This window comes from Populus nigra, chromosome 1, assembly GCF_951802175.1.
Source record: "Populus nigra chromosome 1, ddPopNigr1.1, whole genome shotgun sequence".
Lineage (NCBI taxonomy): Eukaryota > Viridiplantae > Streptophyta > Magnoliopsida > Malpighiales > Salicaceae > Populus > Populus nigra.
Window position 1 is genome coordinate 353,758 of NC_084852.1, and position 24,623 is coordinate 378,380.

Sequence of the window (24,623 nt, forward strand, 5' to 3'; positions counted from 1 at the left end):
ATATATATATATATAAAGAAAAAAAAATTCTTTGTTTTCGGTTAATATAAGAGTGTTGTCTTTTTATCTCCAAGTAGGGGGGTGTTACACATATACATACTAAACATATTATCATAACGTAGTGGAATACATGTCAGAGATCAGATGACACCTGAAGGTGACCAGATGACACTCAAAGGTGACCAGATGACACCCGAAGGTGACCACTGTGAGATGATCAGTCGCCACATATAAGCTAACTGAACTCTTAGCTTTCAGATATAATATGTTTCATATAAGCCTTTTAAACCTTTTAAATGATTCAGACTTTCATAAAATACACATAACCATATCTAATATGGTAATCCATGATGAAACATGTATATATATCCATGGAACGAATCGTTATTGGTCCATATGCATCTGTATGTATTAGACCTAATAATTCATTAGATCTTTTATTCTTTTAGTAAATAGTGTTTGGTCATCTTACCCGGTAACATAGTTATTAAACCCGGACCGGCCCAGCGGGTCGACTCAGTGGCTAGACCAGTTCGGGTTTGTTAAAAGACCGACCGGTGCAACAACCTGGCAAAACTCAGTTGACCCAACAGGTGGACCTATGACCCGGGAGAACCCGAATGAGACCCGATGTTTTTTTTTCCTTTTTAAATGTGGTTTCTGTCCTTCAACCCCCCTTCTTATTTCATCATCTTCTCTACAATGAGTTGTTGTTAGCAACGAAGAGGAAAGGAGAGTGAGGGATGCTGCTGTGTTCTGCTGCCGCTGGAGGCTGGTCCAAGGAGAAAGAGTTGGGTCTCGGTTTAGCAGAGATAGGGGAAGCTGGAGACGAAGTCTGTGGGGCTGGTCTCCTTTGTTAGTGGGTGATGGCTCTGATTTGGCCAAGAGACGGAGGTGGCTAGGGAAGAAGAAGGAGGGGCTCTTGGCCAAAAGGCTAGAGGGATGACTGAGAAAGGGATGAAGGAAGCTATGGTCAAACAAGGGCTCTCTAGTTTTGGCTAAAAGGCCAAAGGGATGACTGAGAGAAGGATGAGGGAAGTTGTAGTCAGACCTCTGTGACAACTGTTTTGGTTGTACAAAGAATTCATTCTGAAGTGATAATGCGCTACTTGATTCTAAAAACAGGTTGAAGATGCTTCTATTGAAGTTGTTGTCGACAGCTTTCAAAAGAAAGAAAAATGAGTGAATCTCAGCAGGGGCCATCAGCCCCGATCTTTGAGAAGAGAAGAAAGTTTTTTTTAATTTTTCCGGATTGACTCATAAAACCCGGGACCCGGCCCCTTGGTCGGGTCAACCCCCGAGGCGGATTTAATAACTATGCATGGTAAACAAGCTTTCAAAGTTTTATATGATTCATAATAATAAAAAAAAAGATCAAATATTCTTCTTTATTTCCATTAACATGTTTGATCTTTGATTAAGAGTTCATGTTACTTTGTATGTCTTACTTGTTTTTGCGGGATGTTTTTTATGTTTTGTGATTCGGTGTCTTAGACGCTTTATTATTATATTGTTTTCATACAAGCCAAGTGTAGATTTTTGTTTCAAAAATTAGATTTTATTTAATGTAATAAATATTTTGAATTATAAATTATTTTATTAATTTCGAAGAATATTTGAAATATTGCGTGTATTACGCATACAGCACGCATTTGTCACAGAATATTTCACACCAATTCTAAGAGAAGCCCTCACTCATCGTCTCTAGTTTTGCCAACGTTATGTACGATATGTTGCGGGCTTTGACATCAAAAAATCCCCAATGATTTCACTTACAAACAAAACCATCCATATCATATGGTTTAACAGCCAATTCATCTGAGATGATTGTTCATTGACCCTTATGGCATGTGGATCCATCACTGTGGCTGGCTCTTTAATGGCTTGTAATAAAATATCACAATCGGTGAGCGAGACTTGACGCTAGGACAATTGAAGCTTCCCAACGGTATCCTGTAATAAAGCTCCTTGGTAAAGAAGCATTGAAAAGTAGCAATACAAGCAAGAGAATAATAAAGAAACAGGCTGTATAAAGCTCATCTTCGCGTTGAAGACTAAGCGAAAAAAGAAGCATATAAGGTAATGGGAACTCTAATCTCTTCAATACTCAGAATATTTCTGTTCTATATCTCAATGGAAACTCTAGATCCAATCCAAGAAACCTTTCTCCAATGCCTGTCCGCTCATTCTTTAACCTCCACACCAATCTCTGAAGTCACATATTTCCCCGACAATCCTAACTACTTGTCAGTTTTGAATTCTTACATCAGAAACCTTGTATTCACATCTCCTACAACACCAAAACCCTTGTTCATTGTAACCCCCACTCATGTTTCTCACATCCGGGCATCAATCATTTGTTCCAAGATTCATGGTCTTGAAGTCAGAATCCGCAGTGGAGGCCATGATTATGATGGCCTTTCTTATGTGTCAACTGTGCCGTTTATCATGGTTGACTTGTTCAATATGAGGTCTGTTAGTGTTGACATAGAAGATGAGAGCGCTTGGGTAGAGTCAGGTGCTACACTAGGGGAAGTTTATTATAGAATTGCTGAAAAGAGCAAGATTTACGGCTACCCTGCTGGAGTTTGTCCAACAGTTGGTGTTGGAGGCCATTTAAGTGGAGGTGGATATGGTAACTTGATGAGGAAACATGGTTTGTCCGTTGATAATATTGTTGATGCAGTACTGGTTGATGCTAATGGTAATGTTTTGGATAGAGAAGCAATGGGGGAGGATCTTTTCTGGGCTATTAGGGGAGGAGGTGGAGCTAGTTTTGGAATCATTGTTTCATGGAAAATTAAGCTAGTTCGAGTCCCAGAAGTTGTCACTGTTTTTAGAGTTGAAAGGACATTGGAAGAAGGTGCATCAGATATTGTGTATCAATGGCAGCATGTTGCTGATAAAATCGATGAAGATCTCTTTATAAGGGTGGTCCTGAACCCAGTTACTAGGAAGGGGCAAGTGACAATCAAGGCCAAATTCAATGCTTTGTTTCTTGGAAATGCACAACGACTTGTTTCTCTGATGGATGAGCAGTTTCCTGGATTGGGATTATTGTCCACGGACTGCAAAGAAATGAGCTGGATTGAGTCGGTGCTGTTTTGGTCCAATTATCAAATTGGTACATCTACAGATGTTTTGCTTGAGAGACATTCAACAAAAGAGAAGTACTTGAAGAGGAAATCTGACTATGTGCAAGAGCCTATTTCGAAGACTGATCTTGAAGGAATATGGAAGAAAATGATCCAATTGCGAAAGCCGGTATTGACATTCAATCCTTATGGAGGAAAAATGAGTGAAATTTCAGAACTTGACACTCCATTTCCACATAGAGCAGGGAACATTTACAAAATCCAGTATGCAGCAAGTTGGAAAGAAGAAGGTGCTGAAGCTGTGGATCACAATTTGGATCTTATCAGAAAGCTTTACGATTACATGACTCCTTTTGTGTCAAAATCACCTAGATGTTCATATCTAAATTATAGAGATATTGATGTGGGTATCAATGAAATTGGCAATGCTACTTATGAGCAAGCTAGTGGTTGGGGTACCAAGTATTTCAAAGGCAATTTTGACAGGTTGGTGCAAGTCAAGACCACGGTGGATCCTGGTAATTTCTTTAGATATGAACAAAGCATCCCATCCCTTGAAGCTTCTTCTTCGAAGAATAGAATGTCAGAGTGAGTAGATGCCCATTTAAATAAAACAAGGCCTTTAATAGCTTCTTTGGAGTGTTGGCTATATAGTATACCGTGCAAAATATTCTTTCACAATATCAGAAAGATTGTCTGGTATTTTTATGCATTATCAAATGTTACAGATTCAATATTTCCTTTCAGAGGCTTGGATATGATGGTTCAGGTTTTCTTTCCAGTTCAAAGTAATCCATGATGAGGTTTTATGGCTCAAATCTTCTACTGCGTCAATAACATGGTATCATGAGTTTAATTGGAGGAATTCACTAGTTTGCAGTGCTCACCAACTTTCCAGGAAACTGCATGCTTCTTCTCAATATTAATTTTCTTTAATGACTATTGATGGTAGAAATTTTAGTTGCCTTCTAGCAAGCAAGGAATCTGTATCCTTGTATTAGGACAGGAAAGGAAAACATGAGGCATAATAATCTCGTCTTCCAACATAATATATGATTGCTGTAGTCAATTGGCAGAAATAACTCAGTAAGAGAGGCTCTCAGTAAGAGAGGCTCTCAGCCAAGTTTAGCACTTATAATTCCCTCAATTGACCCAATTAAGCCCACTATTGTTACAAGCAAGCAAAAAAAGCTAAATGTTCTAAGAACAATCCATTTTCTTGTCCAAGCACCTATTTTCTTCTGCACGAAGTACATTTCCACGGGAAAATATATAGCCAGAGGCCAAAAGTTCAGGGCTCCTAGCACTCCCAAAACTTGGTTGAAGTATGGGAAGACCATTGCAATGGCAGTGGTTGACGCAACATATGCAGTTCGGAAACATAGCCGGCAAAGATTGATATGAAGAGGAGGAAATAATGGAAGTTTCAAGGTGTGAAAGTTATTCACAAAACCACTACTTGGAAATTTCCTACTGAACCAGCTTTCAATAAATGCAAACACAGGCTGACTATATATCTGCAAACAGAACATAAAAATACATAAACCATGAGCAAACTGATAGATTTTATACAAAAAAATAATAGTTAATTTTTTTGTAACAGAAAAATGAGATCCCCAAAAAAGTTGCAAATGTTATTTTACTGTTGTTTTGAGAAGGAAAGAAAATTAGTACCTGATATCCTCCTACCAAATGAAGAACAACGCAAGCATTTGCCAAATCGATGAGCCAATAGGGCTCGAAGAACCCAAACCCTGTCAAGAGATTTCCAGGTGTATCATTGCCGAAGGCTGCATATCCAAAGCATCCACAACATAGGTAAAAGAAAGTTGTGATAAATATTGAAATCATCGAGGCCTTCTTCATGGTCTTGTTCTCTGGTGGAGGTGACTTCAAAGTATCCTTCAAGCAAAAGATTTTGTTAATTCACTTCAGTCCCCAAGAATTTGTTACTAGATTCTGCAACGAAATTGAATTCAGGAAAGTAGAAGCGAAACCTGTATCTCAAGCAGAATGATCGAGTATGGATAGGCAAAAGCAATGTCCCCTAGTGCTTCGAAGGCTAGCCATAACTTATTGACAGTAGTGGCAGCTGAGACTCCAGTAATGCTCCCCTTAACCCTCCCATTTTCTGCAATTACATAAGTAAAGTTTTAGAGATAATGTAGCTGCTTCTCCCAATGGACTATCCATGCTTATCTTACATACTAACTCTGGTTGCCAGAAGAAAGGTGATTCAAGGCTCTGTGGAGAGTCACTAATCTCTCCAGTCAGAAATTTACAAATCCTCGAAGTAAGGTTTCTATTCTTTTCAATACACAGCCTCAGAAACACAATGGAGAATTGAGCTTCTAGAGCTGCTTGCTGTAAGTGACTGAAAAGATGGTCTTTATAGCAGAGCACGATGCCTATCAACAGGAAGAAAGAACTGGACAGATTAGCAGCAATACCTATTACTTTTGCAACACCAAGTCCAAATCCGATAAAAGAGTAGGTAAAGGACATGATTGCTGCAATTACAGAGAGCCACCCCATGTTATGAAAATCTGGTATCTGTGACATTACTATCTGAACAGCTCCGAATAGCAGCATGTAGATGGTATCACCATATTCACATGAAGCTTTATGCCCTTCTCTATGGTAACAATTTGATCTTTGAATTGCTCTACATTAAAAAAAATAAAACACATATTATACAAATACCCCTGTCGTAAACATGAAATGAGCTAGCAATCCACAAGGAAGAAAAGATAGGATAACAACCAACAAAATACAGGTGATGTAGACAAAAAAAACTTAATATTGCAAGGGAATTAATCCAGAACAGTCTCAAACGCAAGGGGTAAAAAAGGGTGTAAATCACAGAATTCAGCGAGGAAGTACCTCATGCTAGTTGAAGTAGTAATAACACAAGCAACACCAGTCCCATACAAGCTCAGATATTGAAGCAAACCACAAACCCATGTCTGTGTTTTACCTGAACTATCACTACATCAAATTAGGAAGCAAATAAGGAATATCCTAACTGAAAGGTACACAGGGATTTACGAGACAAGCTCAAAGGTAAAGGGAATGTGTTTAACTACCAAGATATACTCTAACAGCATGCATGTAAGAGTAGTTTCGTGTTCCGGTTACTGGGTCAGGGGACCTATAGCAATTGGAAAGGAGGAATGCAGAAACGTAGGTGACAATCGCAAAGCAAAGAAAGGACACTGGCCCTGCTATCCAACCTAGCTGTGCTGTACTCCAAGCCAAGGACAGGACTCCAGAGCTGATAACAGCGGTAATAATATGTGCAACGCAACTCCATAAGGTTCCTGGTTGAGTTTCCCAGAGGCACCAAATTCAAGATTGAATTGGAAAAAATGCGGCAAACTTTAAATACATAAACTGGTCCTTGGAAATTATTTTACCAGTTCTTAATGGATGCCCGTCATCATCACAGCAACCATTTGCAAGTTCAAGAGGATGTTGGACTGCCATGATTATTCAATTCACGGCAGGAAATTATGTTCGCTAGAAGTTTTCTACAACCTGGATAGCCAAAATAAAGGGCCGAAGTACTCTTAACTATTTCAGAACTGAACACGATAACTGGATACATGAACAAATGCAGATACACAAAATGCCTTTCAAGTAAAAAGTTTGGAATATTTGTTCACCTCCATCCCCTCGGAACCTAATTAGGTTTTTCTTTCCCTTCGCAGCTAGCATTTCTACAACAATTCTTTGCTGGATTCTTTGTGGAGGAAGAGTGAAACTATACTAAGCAGGAAATTCCATACAGATACCAACTTACCAACGTAATAATACCAAGAAAGAGTAGCAACTTTCTATCCAAGGTCATGTGTGATTATAACATTAATGAGATGATTTAATTTGAATGAGTCAATCAACAAGGACTGGTTTCTAATATCCCACAGATCCTACCGAGTTGTTAAATGCACGAAGTTAACAGCTAAAAGCCATTATCCAGTAAAAGCCATTTCCTCTTTCATCATAAAAAAGTTTAGCAACACCTGTTTAGTTTGGTGCTTGTTCCATCACAACCACCTTTCCAAGAATCTTTCATTTTGATTTTTCTACTTCCTTCTGTACTTCTGTAATTACCATGCAATCATGAATCAAGAGTTCAACTAAAAACTGGGAAGAATATCATAATTAAAACTTGCTGGGAAGCATGATTCTGATCACAGTATTCCAAAAGGTCGTTTTTTTTCCTGTAATTTTCACGCCTACAACAATATCATACAAGCAGTTAACTTTTCTAACCAGGAAAATGTTGGTTATTTCTCCTATTAGAGGAGTCTCCCATTTTCCTACCATACTTAGATTCACTGCCCTAATAATGTCAACATAAATGACAAAAGATTTTATGGGAGAATACACTTGCTCACATGCTGACAACTAGAAAGAGTTGGAAGGAAAGGACTAAGCCAGATTCATGTTTGTAGCTCAAATGTTCTTCATCAATCAAGCTTATACCAAACTCAGAATTTGGCTTCATGCATGTTTATCAAGTTTCTCAAACAAGTCCATCAAATAGAAAATTAGGAAGAAAGCAGAGAAGGGTTGAAGTATCATACCTTATGCTACTAGCAGAAGTAATGGTATAGGCAATTCCACATCCATATAAGCTTTCCTCTGCAAATATTCCACACACTAATTGGCTTCTCTCTCCTGAATTTGAGGTTGTCTAGATGTCAGAATTCTGAACTTACTACTTCATCAGAAAATAAAAAACAGTAAATAGTTTGAGTACACAAGAGGCCACTGATTGTTTAAGCAATCAATAAGACTATAACTATATAAGACTAATTCAATGTATTAGTCAAAGATTGAGTGATTTAGTGTAATACGTAACAAAAGTTGGAAGAAGGGATACCTTCTCTGTACTATAGCCAACATAACACGACAAACTATAAATGGAGCAGAGGACAAAAACGTGTTTGATTGAAGGACGGAGACGAAGACAGTGAATACTTTCATATAAGCAAACTAATATATTCCATCTTCAAGTGCAGATAAGCTTTAGATAGATGCATAGCCAACTCGGCACAGCTATCGAGATGGGATCCATGATCTCTGCTTGTGGCTTACAATGATGAGAATGAAGGAAGTGGGACTTGAACCATAGTATCACAGGTCCCACCTATCAACTAATGAGCCACCCTTGTGAGTTTGCTAATAAAATCAAATCATTTATAACGAGAACCAACAATTTGAAGCTTGTGAATGGAACAAATCTATGTGTATATACACTCACCCAAATACAACTTCACAGCTTCCAAGTAGGACCTGTTTCTGGTGGGGCCATGTTCAGGATCAGGAAATCTATAGCAGTCACAAAGAAGGTTTGTTGAAACAAGGGTGATGACTGCAAAAACTATCATGCATAGAGGACCTGCAATCCACCCTAGTTGAGCAATGCTCCATGCAAGTGACAGTACTCCTGCCCCTATCACTCCTGTTATAACATGTGCTGTTGCAGTCCATATGGTTCCTTCAAGTATTTAAAAAAAAAAAAATTAGCCCAATGAGGAAGGGAGGTGGTTCTAGATAAGGCATTATATCAAAAAATTCTTTGCAAAAAATTTCCACAAGGAATCTCATTTTTTCATATTATATAGCTATGATATATTATATTTTTAACAAAACATCATGTCACCAAGGTCGTTGTAGTATAGTGGTGAGTATTCCCGCCTGTCACGCGGGTGACCCGGGTTCGATCCCCGGCAACGGCGTTTTCTCTTTTTTTTTCCTTTTCTTTTGTGTTTTTGTCTGTCTATTACGCAAAAACAAAAAATTTCATGTGCCCCATCGCAAACACCAATCAAACCTACCACGCAAGACATCATGGAAACCATTTTTTCAGATTCTTGGGAAAATCATTAACAAAAGAAGAGAAAAACATGCAAAAAAGCTAAACCCTGAAGCAGAAGAAGATGAATGACCATTTCTATCTTTCTCAACAATGTTGTCTAAGTAGAAGAAAGCATATGAAAACTACACATAGAAAGGTAACAGAAGAAGAATAAATACCAGTTCTTTTTGGAGACTCTTCTTGTTCATCATCAGCTGAAGCAGAAGAAAAGCTTCCAAGTAATGGCAACTCTTCTGCTGCATCACCCATAGGACCTCAATTGATGAAAAGAACCAAACAAGGGTTCTGCTTTGCCCTCTTTTGACAAGTACGAAAAGTGAAGAACCTGTCATCAACTAAATACTTGCATGTCCTTAGCTTAATGGATTAATGATCTTGTCCTGTCTCTCGTAAGTCTTCGTAGTTTCCGTTCAAAGTACTTTTGTTACCTAACTTTTGAGAAGTTACCAAACTTTTGTTGTATAAAGCAGGCCACTGGCCAGTATATATCTTGATGTAAGATATCAGAAAACTAGAAGTCACATGGAGTAATGTTATTGTTGACACAGTTCTTTGTTTGAAATTTTTGTACAAGGGAAAGAAAATGACTGTAAGATGGCTGATTGTGATACTCATGACTCCTCGTTAGGTGAATCTTCAACTCCAAAGTTATGATTTAGGGTTAGATTAGATGGAAGGCACCGTAAAATGTTGTTATCATCAAGTTTCTTGCCCATTGTTTTTACAGTTGCGGACATTAAAGCGAGATCATGTCAAAGAATCATTAAGGTTTTACTATTATTTCAAAGAATTATCTCAAACAAAGTCAAGTGAAACTCCAAGAATGATCTTATATTACCGCACCTGCCCGCACTTTCAACAGTTACTTGGATTATCTCCATGATAACAGATCATATTCAGAGTGAGATTTCCAAATTCAACTCTTTCGGATAACTTACACCACGTAAGGCGATAGAAGGATGTTTTAATTTTCAACGCTTTCGAAATTCGAACAAAATAGCCAACTACAAGTCTGCTTATGAGTTATGATTATACCGTTCATGTTTGACTGGTACCTAAAACCCACCTGAATTTCAAACAAACTAGCCAACTACAAGTCTTCATGGTAGCAGCTGAAACTGTATCCAGGTAGGCTTACCCCTCTGCCAGACCATATCCCGCAAATCTCGGCTCTTGAGGGAGGCATGGAGACATACCCATTTTTTTTTATTTTAACAAGTGTGGAAGGTCTGGTGATATTCAACTTGGTCGGCATACATGGAATTGCAGGCACTTGTAATTGGGGCAAAATTAAAAAAGGGTTCTCATCCACATGATTAGTTTTAACTGCAACAGCTTCAGTTTGGAACTGGCTTGTGAATTTATGGCATTCTTGAAGTGATGTATTACCAGTATCGTTGAGTTGCCCTATTGCAATTAACAAATGAGCAATGATGGAAAGATATTCAGAAGAACAATAGTTACATTACAAAAATGTTTTTTGGTTTTAAACTTTCTACAATATAAACAATTCGACTTGTCATCTAAGTGGGGCTACATATGATGAAAGCATATGCTGGAGGACGAACCAAAAAATCAGTAAGATACCTGCTCCATACTATTAAATGAACAAGCTCAAGCAGCTAGCAGGAAAAATATATTGTTTTGGAAAGTGTGCATATATACACCAGAATATGATAGACCAGCTCTTGATGATAACCCTCTTAAACTGGCTGTGGCAATGATTGTGGTGTTATGGCTTGCCTGCAAAATCACATTCATGGTCATATCATAAGTGAAATGGGAGGGGAAAAAAGAAAGGCAAGAATAGCAAATAGTATTGGCCCAAGTGTTCAGTCGATGATAAGTTATTTGAATGGAAAGCAACAAAAGGAGAGTGCAAGAGCTGACCTTCAGGAGGAGGATCTTCATGAACAAAGAAACTTGCAGCAACAATTACATAGCAAAGGATGAGCATCAATCCTTTAAAATAATTAGAAGATCCTTCCTGCAGATGTATCATGAATACTTGAGAGATGGTTTGCGAACCACACAAAACATGATGATTTATCGTTTGAATGACAAGCTAAATAACAGACTTAGAAGCCTCCTCGGTAAACATGCCAACACATTGTGCATTCTATCTCTGAGTCATATTCTCCGTAATATTTTTCTTTTTTCTAGTACATATCAATATTATTTTCTTCTCTAAATAACAGATATACTAACCTGCAGAAAGAAGGCCACGACGATGACAGTAATGAAAAGAGTTGCAGTCTCAAAAAGTTTAAAGTTTAAGTCCATGGGCTGCCCCATTATCCACCCAATGACCACACAAAAGGGAATCTGCAGTAATGACAATAACAAAGATCTTAGAAGGTACAACATCATATGTAATAAAAATAACAAGAAGAAGCACATTAGTTAATGCATGAGATGCACATCACGTAAAAAATCTTCTAATCATACAAAAATGAAACAAAGATATTTGAAACAAAAATGATTCATGACATTCTACAACACCATCACCAGTTCACTGCTGCAGTAAAAATTCAAAACTTGTATTTGTCTTATTTTCCAGATTCTTTTCTTGTTTTTCAAACAAGGGAGGAGCAGGAAGGAGTTTGTTCTCTCAAACCAGTGGCTAATCTTGTGCCAAGAGCAAAAGATTGCATCTAGATAAACTGCTATCAGTGTGACTAGCAGTGTGTTTCCAGCTTCCATATAGGATGAATAAAGAAATTATTGGCATTCCATTGTCATTGGATGAGGTTAAGAAGGATATCATATAATTCATCTTCAGCATTTTCTGAAACAGAACACTTGGGACTAACTTGTAGCTTTAAAGTGAAGAGTTTCCGGCTGAGGATTGAAATCATGGCAAACCTATTGAGGCTAAGTTAAATGGGTTAATATAAGATGGTTTGCCCATGTCCAACATAGACCTCCAGATGCACAGGTTAGGAAGAGTGATCATTGGGAGGAGGGTGAGGAAGATGAAAACTGCTCTGCAATTGAGGCTTGGTTATCATTTGCTGAAAAGGATGTTCTAACCAAATTGCAGAATTATTCAGCAGTTGGAAATAGTCAATGATTCCTCATTGCAAAAGATTATAGAAAATCAGAACTTCATGGAGATCACATTCAAATACATGCAAGTTCTAATCATCAAGGCTGAATCTACTGAACACTGATGCAACTAAAATTCAGGAAAAAAACATGTAAATCTAAGGGAGAATGTAAGTAACAAATCCCTATCTTGCATTCAATGACTTGCAAAACTTACTCCAAACATAGATATTTGTGTTGATGAACCTATTGCAATGCCCAAAGATATATCCTGCAAAGAAACTTACAGTGATGAGAAGGCATGGTCTGAAAAAATTGCAAGAAGGTGAACGAAATTAAGTTTCTTACAAGCTTGTCTTTCATAGCAAACATAATAGCACCAGCATGCTCAGCAGCATTCCCCACAATTGGGAGCAAGATAACCCCTATAAATGAAATTGGTAGATTCCAGGTATGAGATGTTCCCTACAAAGCAAATCACCCACCAAACAAGCTCAGCAGAAAGTCACTAAAATGTGACCAGTAAACTTTGATTCTATAAAAAAAAACTGAAGTAGTATTATGTAGATGCTCTTGGACACTACTTCTATCTTAAGACTAATTACATTTATGTAAAAAATGAAAATCACGTCCTTGAGAAATCAACAGATCTCTACGAGATTATGAAAAAAATGAAAAATATCAAGGTGGTTGTCTGATCAAACAAGGAGAGAAAATGTCAAACAGTTTGCATTACCTCTATGGCATCCACTAAATATTCTGATAGGATAGATATCCAAGCTGTCATTATTGAAAGCCAAAAAACTGATTCCCATTTAGAAATCTCCGGAGTCTCATCGTCATCATTGTCATTCTCCCCGTTCTGACTCCCTTCCTGAGGTCACACGATTTATCACATCACTAGTAACTACCACCCAAAGTGCTAAAAATAAGCAGACACTCGATTCTACAAAAAATAGCCAACCTCAGAGAGAGGAATGTATGGATCTTTCTGGGTCTTTAATTGGAAAAAAAGATAGGCAGCATAAACCCCAAGCATGATGCAACTGCTGAATCTTGAAAGAGCCAGCTCTGACTTCCCGTAATGCACCTCCGTGTGTGTGGAGTGCAGGACAGCAGGAAAGAGTAGCCCCATGACTGCCATCAACAGCAATCCTGAATTCACAGTAGCAGTTGCCTGCATGCCAACTTAGTTCAGCCATAGTAAGAATGAGACAGGACAGAGCCAGATAAACATTTGAAATAAATAAAAAAAGCTAATATATGTACCTTGTTAAAAACTTGTTCCTTTCTGTAAAAAACAAGCCCACCACAGAAGAATGCACACCCAAGCACCAGCAACATGTTCGATAAAATTGAGCCTAATAATGACAGCTGAACAACACGTATCATTCCATGTCTCAGTGCATATATTGCTATGATGAGTTCTGTTGCATTTCCGAAAGTAGCATTTAGAAGACCCCCAACTACAAATACATTTCAGCATTTCAGAGTTACAAAAATCGGTCAATGACAAAATTTACTGATAGAAGCAAACACTGAATGACATTGATTGTTATAAACATCCCATACTTGTAGGCCCTGTGTACACAGCCAGCTGCCTACATCAGAGGAGAGAGGAAGCAATATTAGGTGATTAAAAACCAAAAAGTCATATAAAACTTGAAAAGCAGAAGTCTGATCCTTACTCTGTAGCATAACCTAAACGCTCAGCCAAAGGTATTATACCCAGTAGACTCAGAAGGAAGACCAAACCCTGTAATCAACCTCAAAATATTAAAGAACCATGCTAAACAACAAGGCATGGTAACTAAAACAAAATATAGATAATTACAAACTTACATTATGCCCGGTCAAAATGTGGACGAGGATTGCAAGAGGCCCAAAAGGGATGAGCACATTTAGTTTATTTGAAAAAATCACAGTCTTTATGCTCTTATACACAACATTCCTCCACATCTTACTAACACCAGGTTGGAAACCACCAGGAGCTGACCCATACTCAGATATATGACCAGGTTGCATCTTTTGAGTGCCTAATTCCGGGCTAAAAAGACTCTGCTCCTCAAACTCATGTGGTGACCCATTTTGAGCTAACGTTCCCATCTGTTACCATAAAGACAGCTACGATTAGAAATCAGTAGTATTTGTACTCCAACCTATGTTTCCTTGTTCCATAATCATGCAACAAAAGCAACTAAAGTTTCAATAAAGAACTATGATATTTATGATATTATATGTACAATGACCATTCAACCGTGAAATACAGCAAAACGAGGAACTTACAGAGTTTCTTAGAAATGTTAATAGTAATAAAAAGAAAATGAGCAAGCAAGCAACTTACTTCAAGTTGAGATTGAGTTCCTACCACTTGTAAATTTTGATCCATGTTATTGAATTATTATAAGCATAAATCTGATTCCGCATCCATGAATGCGCACGGCAGTATAGTGTGTGTGCTCACTGCAGTTTCCTCAACCTCAAATGAAAAGGGTCCTGGATTCAAAGGTCAAGTAAATGCAACAAAACAAGAAACAGCATTACCAACCTATGTTCACTGCCACAAACACGCTAAAATCCCTATCCTGCCAGCGTAAAAGCCATAAAAACCAGTCTTTAAGACAAAGTTCGGTTCTTTTTCATTCATTGCAAATTCCAACCCAATTTCCAAATAAAAAGGCCCTAATTCAAAGCATTGAAATCCACCTAATTAAACAGGCACACGAAACAAAGACAACCCAATTGCCCCATAAGCAAAGCACCAAAAACCATACCCACATGGGTTCAATGCATAAGCAAAACCACGAGAACCCAGATCAAGAATCCAATCAAATAACCAAATTAAACAAGCAAAACAAAAGGTGGTAGGCATGATAACATGGGATCTGAAAAAGAACAAACCTTTACAGACTGTCGCAGAGCTTGTGGAGGATGTCAAAAAAAAATTCAAAAAAAAAAACCAGCAATAAGAAGAGAGAAAACCCACCACTAAAAAAATTCTTTTTTCTCTTTATTACTAATAATAATCGGGATATAAATATATAATTTTTGTGAGGTGCTGTAGCAAATGAATTATCCGTCTTCTTCGCTTGGTTTTTGGTTTTATTTAAGATTTAAAAAAAAAAAGATTTTTGCTAATTTAAGACAAGACAGTAGAACCTACAACACCAGAGTACAACAACAGTGCAGCCCAAGATCTGTCTTTTTAGGGGAAAAAAAGGGAATTTCTAAGTTGAAAATATCTCTTAATATATCTGATTTATTCTCTGTTACTGTTCTTAATGATATATTTCTAGGACGTTTCGTGCTGTTGATAAATAAAGGCACTTCTCCTCCTCCTTTCTAGTTAAGCTAGTCAATTTGGACGCGTGCTACGCCGTGAATTAGAATAAAAAAAATTAAAATATAATAAAATATCTAGATATTAGTAATATATCTTCAAAAATAAAAAATAAATTTTAATTATGTATTGAATAATATTTTTATTTAATATTAAAATAGAAATACATCTTAACTAAATGCTAAAGGATTAAAATGGTAAGAAATAGCATAATTAAAAAAAAATTAAGTGAACTCGAGTTAATCAAGTAAATACGTGATATAAATTATACATGTTATTAAATTTAATAATTTTTTTATACAAGAAATCATTTTGTAAAATGAATTTTTTAAAATATATATATATATATATATATATATATATATATATATATATATATATATATATATATATATATATATATATTATAGATGCATGTGACTAAGATAGAATAAGCATATCATTGATAAAAAAAAAAAATAAAGTAGTATTTATTTTAGTTTTGAGCTAAATAAAAAAATAAATAATCAATAACAAAAATTGAAATTATGCTTTTTAAAAATGAGGGACAAAAAAAGTAACAAAAAAAAAACAAATAATAGCTAGAACACTACTAATAAACCCATTAAACCTGCAACCCACCTCGTGATCTCAATTTATTTAATAATTTCTTTTATCATTTTTTTTAACCCAAACATAAAACAACAATATTTTTTTTAAAAAAAAAAGGCTATGCATATTAGCAAAAAAAAAATAATCCAGCTCGTGCTCTTGGGTCTAGTTTTTTTAAAAAAAATTAACAAAGTAAGTGACAAGTCATCCTTTCTGATTTTTAAAAAAATATTATAACAAACGACATGTTGTCTGCTTTGTGCAGAATCTGACTACTTGGTCGCTAGAAAAATAGGATTTTGATTTTTTTTGTTTAAAAAACTAATTTAACCCAAAACACGTAGAAAACACCTTGATAAATCTATCCATGATCTCAAAAAACAAAAAACAACCCGAATTCAAAAACATTCTCACGTCTAGATCTATCTCCTTGGGCAAGGAGAAAGAAAAAAAACCATCTCGGTGAAACTCCCTTCATTAAATAGAATTCATTGACATCAATTTCAACTATTTTGATGGCTAGAATTATCGTCAACATCCATTTTCTCTTTATTTGCTAGAATTATGTGGTCTCTTTTCTCTCTTCTAACAAAAAAAAAACTAAAAAAATAAAGGAAATGGACTTTGGTATCAAAATTGATTTCTAAAAAATAAAAAGACCAATCACCTTTAAACCAAAAAATATAAGGGATAAAAATAAATTTTTTGTATAAAATTTGAAGACATCACCTTGTTTATCTACTTTTTTCACTTTGATCCTCTATCTTTTGATGTAATTTTTTTATAAAAAAAACATGTAATTGAGTGATAATTTAGACTTAATTGTTCTCAATTATGTAAAAAAATATTATAATTTCTTTATTCAAATATAATTATGTTGGATGTCTCTCGATATTATAATTGTAAAATCCAGCTATAATCGATAAGTTAATTGGTGATTAGCTAACTTAAATTCTATCTATAACAAGGTTCTATGCCCGACTGGATTTTTATCAAATCAATATTTATTTTTTAGAGAAAAAAAATCTAAAACAATATTGTTTATATATATATATATATATATATATATATATATATAGATCGAATTGTTTACTCGTGAATTGATGTGACCACCGACCAGTCCCCAATCCAATCTTATACCAGATCTTACAATTATACTTTAGACATGTGCAAGTGTGTACGGCAAACCATTTGCACATCCCAAAAATCTAATACATGCTACAAGTCCAAGTGGACTGATGCATTAATGTGGAAATTGGTAATTCAATTGCTAGGTTAGTAAATATATAATAGTCTTGTGACTATGGTGATATCAATTAATGCACCCACATCCATCTAATCACATATTTTGATAGTGAATTTAAACATTAGATTAGTGAACCCTTTGATAACATCGATCGAGGTAGATGAATAGATAAATTCATTTTTTTAATTAGTTAGTGACAGTAAAAACTATAATAAAACCTCAATTTATAAGATTGTATTTAGTTAGCGATATGATGATTGGTATTTTATATTACAATTCATTTCCTTGTAAGGTCCATGACCGAAAGGATAAAAGAAAAGAATACTCATTATAAAAGATAAAATTTATAAGAAGAGAGTCTAAAAAGATATCAAACTCAATTCCCTTAAGTTTGGATGTGTGTCATGTCCAAACAGCTATAAAATATTTATCACCAACCCTCTGCACCTTCAATTATAAGGAATGAAAAATTGATATGAACGAATGATTGTTGATTATATAAACACTAAAAAACTCAAGTTTTTTGATATACTGAATTTCAAAGCATCATCATGTTCTATAACATGAAAAAATTATATATAAAAAAATAAAATGTTTTTTATTAGATGAATAAATATAAAAATATAAAATAAATCTATTTTTATAATAGTTATCTCCGATGAATTCTAATAGATTTGAATAGAGTTTTAATCATGGTAAATAAATGAATAATGTTTTCATTTTCAACCAAGTTATAAAGGCAAAACTAATTTCATTTGCGCATAAGATTCTATGTATCAATTTGATTACAAATCTAGGAATAGAAAATATAAAATTTAACTTGTTAATCTTGATATGTAATCAATTGATTCTATAAATAATTGTTTGTGCTCTATTAAAAAAATAATCGTATATTCTTGTGAATAACCTATACTATGTGTATATATATATATATAGTCAATAAAAACAGAACTTCGCTCTTGTAAATGCCAAGATACTTTATTAATTTATGATTCAACAACTACAAAATCTTATCCTATAAATACTTTTTTTTTAACACTTCATTAATAAGAGAATAGAAAGAAAAAAAAAGGGTTTATTAAAAAAAATCATTTTAAAATATAAACAAAAAAAATATATGTTTTTTTATATATTTTATTAAAAAAAACCAACCACACTTTAATCCCAAACATTTTTAGAAACCGTTTGAGAATGTGGTACAAACCGTGTTTCTAAAAAATTCAACTTTTTTTTTGTTAAAATTTAATATGATTTGTATGTTTTGGATCGTTTTTATGTGCTAATGTCAAAAATAATTTTTAAAAAATAAAAAAAATCATTTGCATGCATTTCAACACGAAAAGGTTTTTGAAAAGTAATCGCTACCACACTGCCAAACATACTCAGCTTGTTGGATGCGATTTTATCAGGACACCGTGTATCGTTTGATTTTCTTTATTTTTTTTTTTGCTTTAAATAATTTTTTTTTTTTTTATGTTTTCATTGTTTTTTTTTTATGTGCTCATATTAAAAATAAAATTTTAAAAATAAAAAATATTATTTCAACATATTTTAAAAAACATTTTGAAAACATATGTTGGAACAGTAGCCTTCTTCACCAATAAAGCTAGGTGTTCTTCGGCTGCAATGAAAAGTTAGGAAGCTCACCGATTATTCCACATGAAAGGGATCGTTTCTTCCATTTATTTTTGCAAGTTGAAATTCTATTCTTTCGTGTAGACTTAAAAGATCCAAGTAATTACACTGCAAGCCTAAATTGGTTGTTGATTGAATAGTAAAGAAGTCATTCAAACCAAGACTGGTCTTTTAAATAATTATCATGAGAAATAAACTTATTTTATTTATGGATTATAGGCATTTTAAAAATCGATTTAGTCTTGATAAGTGATGTATAAGCTAACTTAGAATAAATAAAAAAAATACATTTATGATTAAGATGGTGTTTAAAATTACTATTTTTTTATTTAAAATAATATTTTTTTTATTTTTAATATAAAGAAAACTAAAATATATTTATTTTTAAAAAAAAAGTGGTTGAAACTCATCCTTCCCTCCCAATAGTGCTAGAAGAGAAGTCAAATAATAATAATAATAATAATAATAATAAAAGAGATTATAGATCAAGTCGTTGCCAAAAGTCAGTGTACAGGGAAACGTAGGTGATCCACTGTTATAAAAATTTCCTTCGCCGAGTACCAAAAGAAGAGTCTTCTTGGAAAAAAGGGAATGGCTTGCAAGCTGATTAATCCTTCCACTGGCAAAGGCCCAAAGTGTTCAAATCAAATCAAGGTAATACCATAAAGAATTATTGCTAGAAGACAAACACATAGAATACAAATAATCTTATTTATCAATTTAAAACAAAAATAATAGACAAGATGGCAGTAACCAGACATAACTTTGAAGCACAGCAACTCATGCATTAAGGTTGCCCCACATCAGTTGTGTAGAGGGAAAGTCTCGCCTCGCAAAGCTAAAGAGGATGAGCCGAGAGGGGTGTTAACGTGTTTCATTATTTTATGTAAGCAATCACAAATTGCAAGTCAAAATTGTGAGAAATAATGTTAACCAAGACTGGATTTTCAGTCGGTGAATACGGAGAATTCATGTGCTGAACTCTCTCAGTCTATAAATATGCATGTCTCGTAATGTTAAGAGAAGCATACAGTAACGATACCTGAGAGGGAACCCAGAGGTGGAGGCAGAGCTCTCCAGAATAGCAGCCAAGTGCAAATTAATTGAACAAGGCAGATTAGTTAACCACTCAAATTTCAATCTCAATCAACACAAAATGATGGCATTTGCATGGTTCCAATTGCTTCCTTAAAACAAGAATTTCAAACAAAGAATGCAGTCCCACTTTTCCCCTCATATGGGTGGATCCTAAACATGTATGTTACAGATTGAATTCTAACAACATCAAGAGTCCAGTAGGAGAATTATCTGTGTTTTGATTAAATCAGTGCTCAATACCAATTGTTTTATGGTTCTTTCTTTCACATGCCAGTGAACAAGAAAATACAATTTGAAGTACTACATAACAAAATTGTAATGTCCTCTGTAAACCTCGAGCAATTTACAGAACTGCAAGAGTTGGTGTTTCTTTAAGCTCAAAAGGACAGTTATAAACACTTGTTTTTATTCTGAGCGAGCGATTGCATTATCTATCTAGAGGCCTGACAAGGCATTGTATGCTCAAGGGGTTCAACTGTGGTTCCAGGCAATTTTGCCAAGAAGATCCTTTTAATTAAAAAATTTGCAAATCTAAAGATGAGGAACAAACTACAAATTTGGTGTCGTTATCTCCTCGTTCGTTCTCATTCAGAAAGAAATTTTAAGTCATGTCCTCTTCTCATTTCTTCATTGTTCTATCCATTATATTATGTAAACTCTGTTGCCAAATTTGATAGAGCAACTCTAAACTAACACTTTGCACTATGCAATCATCAAGTAAATTACAGGTCTAGTGTTGTTAAATTACCTGCACTGCCGATGTGTTTTCAAAAAAGTTGTGAATTACTGGCTTCAGATCAAATATATCATCAGGAATCCATGTATCACCCATCTTTGGAAAAGTGTTAAATGCATGCCCCTACATTGCACAGCAAAAGCATGTTAAAAAAGTTGTTTCTAAGCATGCATCAGAGCATTTGTTTATAATTTGTACACATATTCTTGAGAAGGAAGAGGAACGAGAAAAGAATTTAAAATAGACTACATACAGCATCATTTCCGGCAACAAATGCTCCTGAGATGGCAGTAATCCCAACAATAAGGCTTACAGGAAGGGCAAGCTTCTTGACTTTTTCCGCCCCACGAACCCAAGCTAAAGATTCAGTAGGAGGTTCAGGCATTACAACAGAAAGAGCAGTCCAGAAAAGCCCACTATAGATAACAAATGCCGAAGTAAGGTGAGCAGCAAAAAGATAAGGGCTTACTCTTGGCTGAGCATATTCAGATGCTGGCTCCTAAGTAAAACAAAGCCACTCATCAGTCTCGCAATCTTGCACAAATTCGCACTCAATTAATACAAAAGTTGAGTTCTTTATCACCTCTAAACCACTCTTAACCATCCACCAACCAATTAAACCTTGCCCAGCACCAAGAGCAAAAGGACCACAAAGTTTAGCTCCAAGTCTCACTGTTATATACCCTTTTCTCAGAAAATACGAAAATGGCAAAGCAAACATGATCCCCAATCCCCTTCCCCGCATGCGGTGCGCAAATCCCATCCAATAAATAAACTTGAAATCATCAACACTCATCCCTTTATTTACAATGCAAAGCATAAAAAAATTAAACAATTCAAAATTCACTCAATGAACCAACTCTAATTAAAAATAACAACTTTCATTCCTTTCTAGTACTTACATTTTATACTCAGGTGATTGCTTATACTTCTCAAACTCAATCAATCAGTCTTCATCTGATAAAGGAGGAAGGCCACCAGTAAATTTCCAATCAGTCATGAAAGACCAGACCTTGTTAACCTTGTAGCATCACCAGGAATCACCATACTAAAAACCCAAGCAGCAGAGCCGAATAGCCATATACCCACAAATTTTTGAGCTTTAGGTCCTCCCTTCACAAGCAACCTAAGACCCTCTTTACTTTCACTCCCAACAGAAGCAGCTACAGTTGACATTTTCCTCATTGATGATGGCACAAACTGATAGTTATAACCCTGAAAACAACATAAAGAATCAAACTACATTAGAAAAAAAGTGATATTTTGATAGATTTCAGATCATTTGAGAAAACCCAGATGAAAAGGAGATGGAAATGAAGGATAATTTTACCCTGGGGAGTGATTTAAAGCCGTAAAGGAAGGATCTTGATGATGGGTTTTGTTGTTGATGAATGTCCCTCGAGTGATTGAAAGGTGTTGTTTTTGTTCCTTTGAGATTAGTGATTGAGTTGTTGATGATAGATCATCGTCCTCCTCCTCTGTCTATCTTCAAGATTGATGCGAACACTCTGCTTTGAAACATCTTTCACTCTCTGTCTCGTTTGTGCGCGAGTGGCTGTTGTGAGGGTTTTAGCTTAGGAACTGAGGTTCTTCTTTCTGGGATATATATTCACAAATGATACCGGGTGTTTTATGGTTAACATCTTTAAAAAGAAAACTTTAAAAATATATCTTCATATCAACTTAATATTATATACTTAGGAGAACAAATTTATATAAATGATAATCTGTTGACCATAGAATCTAAAATCAAATATATTGACATGTCAAAGTTTAAAAGTTTGAGTTCCTTGCGAATATTGATATCAGAATGTCCTGCTGCAAAGGCAAGCCAAAAAAGAGCTTGGAATTCTAAACTTTCTTTCTCTGCCAAACCCAATAGCCATCACATTTACCACGACCCCTACACAAACATCAAGATTATGGTGTGATCTCCTCTAAGAGATACTGGAGTTATCTTCAAGCAACCGAGCATGAATTCTTTCGAACTCCTTTCTTGCCATAATGTTTGTCTCATGGAGATCAGTTGTCAAGAAAAAAAAAATTGTAGCAGCAACCAATCTTCACCACTAATCTTGACTTCAAAGTTCTTTTCAAACAAAAGATACAAAGCAACAGAATTTTATCAAATAAACTTGCTCATGACTTATTATAATGAAAGGAAATTCTCGTCCTCCTATAGTGGTTGGCTACTTTTAAGGATTGATGAAGGTGGATTTTGCAGATATGATCTTCTCAATCCCCTATCCCAAGCCAACATTTCAGTTACTTCCGTATTATCCCGAATTCGCTAAATCTTACTTCTTTATGAGAGATTACTAATACGCAGTGTACTTCCGGGACATGATGAGATAGGAAATTGTTAGTCCTGATATAGTACTAAATACTTTAAGACTAGAGTTTAGGTGCAACTTCCGTACAAAAACATGGGAGAAAGAGAGAAGCTTAGTTGATCAAGCACTGTTCTTGGCACAGTATGATTCAAGATGTGTTTCCGTTCATGAACCAGCATCATGCAAAAAATTTCCAAGATGAAAAGGCTGTCTTTCTTCTTTTTGTGTGCCAAGGCAGGCTCCCCTGTTAGTTTTTGTGCACAAGATCCCATGGATGGGAAACAAAACTACAAGATCCTATAGATGGGAAAAAAAACTAAGGGTATTAATTGTGAGGCTGAAGAATTTTTCAGGCAGAATTTTTCCATCAGTTTCTGACTCTATATTTTTTATGCATGTTGCCTTCCTCTTCCATTAGCTCAAAGAGATTGTCTGGTTCTCAATTTTTTTTTTCTATTAGAGAAGACCTGAACCAAACGTGAATCAAGTGCTTATAATCAGCAATGACAAAATAGCAATTTTTACCCATTTCTCTAGCTGGGAATCATTGTGAGGCTGAAGAGTTGATATGCTTAAGATCAAAGCATACTGCCCTTTCATGGCGCTCTTAACTGTAGTTCTGTGCTTCTTGCTGCATAGCAATTTTTTTGAATGTTAAAAGCGAATTACATATATTTTTCTGATGATTCTCTGGAAAGATATGGACTTTAGGAGGTGTTTGACATGGAGGGTAAGAGTACACAGAAGTTTGCCAGCCTTCCATTCAACAGGTGGTTTAAGCCAGTGAAAGAGAGAGAGTCAGCATCTCTTTTTTTCATATTTTCTTCACTGTCCTGCCATTATTTTGTAACTAAAGAATACCTCTTGTTGTTTTGTATTTTAGCAGTTTGATTTCCTCATTAATATTTCCTTGAGGAGCTTAGCAAATTATACAATATAATATACTAAAGGTTGAGTGTTTCTATTACTATTTATTTAGATATAAAATATAGTCAATTGCAGCAGCGTAACGGTAAAGTTACCTTTATCATAAAAAGTTATAAAGACAATAAAGGAGGGATAAGGTTGTCTTTTTATTAGAATGCATTTGACATTAAAAAAATAGTAAAAAAGAAAATTATCAGCTCTAGTTTAATGGGGCTGTAGGCCCTGGGCGTTGAGCCAGACTTGCGAGCCACATGGAAACACCTAGTGCTGGAGCTGACATGCATATGTGCTAGGTCAGACCCGTGCGTATGGCTGTAGACCCTAACGAGACCCAAGACTCATGGGTTCTGTGTTAGGACTCAGTTCTTTTGGGTCCTGTAACAGAAACCAGTGCTCTTGGATCCGACGTCAGGATCCAAGGTTAATGGGTTCTGAGCCAGAACCTAATTTTCTTGGATTCTTTGTCAAGACCCAAGCTTATTAGGTTTTAGGTTTTTTAATAAAATTATTTTTCTTATAAATATTATTATTTTTATTATAATTGAAAGTATTAATATCAAACATATTATAATTTATATTCTAAATATTATTAGTTCAATTATAATAAAAATAATAATATTTATACCCCAAATAATATTATTTTTTATATTAATACTTTGAATTATAATAAAAATAATAATATTTATA

General features: G+C 35.1%; 4 protein-coding genes and 1 non-coding gene across 22 annotated transcripts; 2 read left to right on the top strand and 3 right to left on the bottom strand.

Annotated features, from left to right (window-relative positions):
* The first annotated feature begins 1,943 nt into the window (after positions 1-1,943).
* On the top strand, positions 1,944-3,913 carry LOC133706012 (berberine bridge enzyme-like 8). The gene has a single exon (XM_062131509.1). The coding sequence runs from the start codon at positions 2,083-2,085 to the stop codon at positions 3,685-3,687; it is 1,605 nt and encodes a 534-aa protein (XP_061987493.1). The 5' UTR covers positions 1,944-2,082; the 3' UTR covers positions 3,688-3,913.
* Positions 3,914-4,113: 200 nt separating this feature from the next.
* Positions 4,114-9,445, bottom strand: LOC133706020 (probable amino acid permease 7). Of its 6 annotated transcripts, XM_062131533.1 has the most exons (10): positions 8,365-8,505; positions 7,984-8,257; positions 7,685-7,778; positions 6,512-6,632; positions 6,182-6,415; positions 5,979-6,072; positions 5,546-5,760; positions 5,093-5,226; positions 4,770-4,997; positions 4,114-4,612 (listed from the first exon to the last, which is right to left on the bottom strand). In XM_062131533.1, the coding sequence occupies exons 4-10, from the start codon at positions 6,579-6,581 to the stop codon at positions 4,211-4,213; spliced, it is 1,377 nt and encodes a 458-aa protein (XP_061987517.1). In that variant the 5' UTR covers positions 6,582-6,632; positions 7,685-7,778; positions 7,984-8,257; positions 8,365-8,505; the 3' UTR covers positions 4,114-4,210. The 6 variants fall into 6 exon arrangements, with proteins under 6 accessions (XP_061987517.1, XP_061987509.1, XP_061987515.1 ...); XM_062131525.1 differs by lacking the exon at positions 8,365-8,505 and having other exon boundaries at positions 7,984-8,351; XM_062131531.1 differs by lacking the exon at positions 8,365-8,505 and having other exon boundaries at positions 7,685-7,818; positions 7,984-8,351.
* On the top strand, positions 8,771-8,842 carry TRNAD-GUC (transfer RNA aspartic acid (anticodon GUC)). The gene has a single exon. It is a non-coding gene; the product is annotated as a tRNA-Asp (tRNA).
* A 981-nt stretch (positions 9,446-10,426) lies between the features above and the next one.
* LOC133673859 (vacuolar cation/proton exchanger 2-like) lies at positions 10,427-15,335 on the bottom strand. 5 transcript variants are annotated; one of them, XM_062094802.1, is made up of 13 exons: positions 15,017-15,335; positions 14,399-14,526; positions 13,873-14,136; positions 13,719-13,786; positions 13,603-13,631; positions 13,300-13,496; positions 12,995-13,207; positions 12,767-12,904; positions 12,379-12,495; positions 12,248-12,301; positions 11,191-11,307; positions 10,873-10,969; positions 10,427-10,725 (listed from the first exon to the last, which is right to left on the bottom strand). In XM_062094802.1, the coding sequence occupies exons 2-13, from the start codon at positions 14,417-14,419 to the stop codon at positions 10,715-10,717; spliced, it is 1,326 nt and encodes a 441-aa protein (XP_061950786.1). In that variant the 5' UTR covers positions 14,420-14,526; positions 15,017-15,335; the 3' UTR covers positions 10,427-10,714. The 5 variants fall into 5 exon arrangements, with proteins under 5 accessions (XP_061950786.1, XP_061950771.1, XP_061950779.1 ...); XM_062094787.1 differs by having other exon boundaries at positions 14,375-14,526; XM_062094795.1 differs by having other exon boundaries at positions 14,932-15,335.
* Positions 15,336-19,003: 3,668 nt separating this feature from the next.
* Positions 19,004-23,884, bottom strand: LOC133696162 (cytochrome c oxidase assembly protein COX15). Of its 9 annotated transcripts, none has more exons than XM_062118259.1 (8): positions 23,535-23,874; positions 22,007-22,272; positions 21,579-21,891; positions 21,260-21,474; positions 20,930-21,175; positions 20,689-20,799; positions 19,885-19,916; positions 19,006-19,461 (listed from the first exon to the last, which is right to left on the bottom strand). In XM_062118259.1, the coding sequence occupies exons 4-8, from the start codon at positions 21,470-21,472 to the stop codon at positions 19,227-19,229; spliced, it is 837 nt and encodes a 278-aa protein (XP_061974243.1). In that variant the 5' UTR covers positions 21,473-21,474; positions 21,579-21,891; positions 22,007-22,272; positions 23,535-23,874; the 3' UTR covers positions 19,006-19,226. The 9 variants fall into 9 exon arrangements, 8 of the variants coding, with proteins under 8 accessions (XP_061974277.1, XP_061974243.1, XP_061974271.1 ...); XM_062118287.1 differs by adding an exon at positions 19,607-19,680 and having other exon boundaries at positions 19,306-19,461; positions 22,007-23,882; XM_062118293.1 differs by having other exon boundaries at positions 19,004-19,461; positions 21,260-21,348; positions 22,007-23,884.
* Between the last annotated feature and the right edge of the window lie 739 nt (positions 23,885-24,623).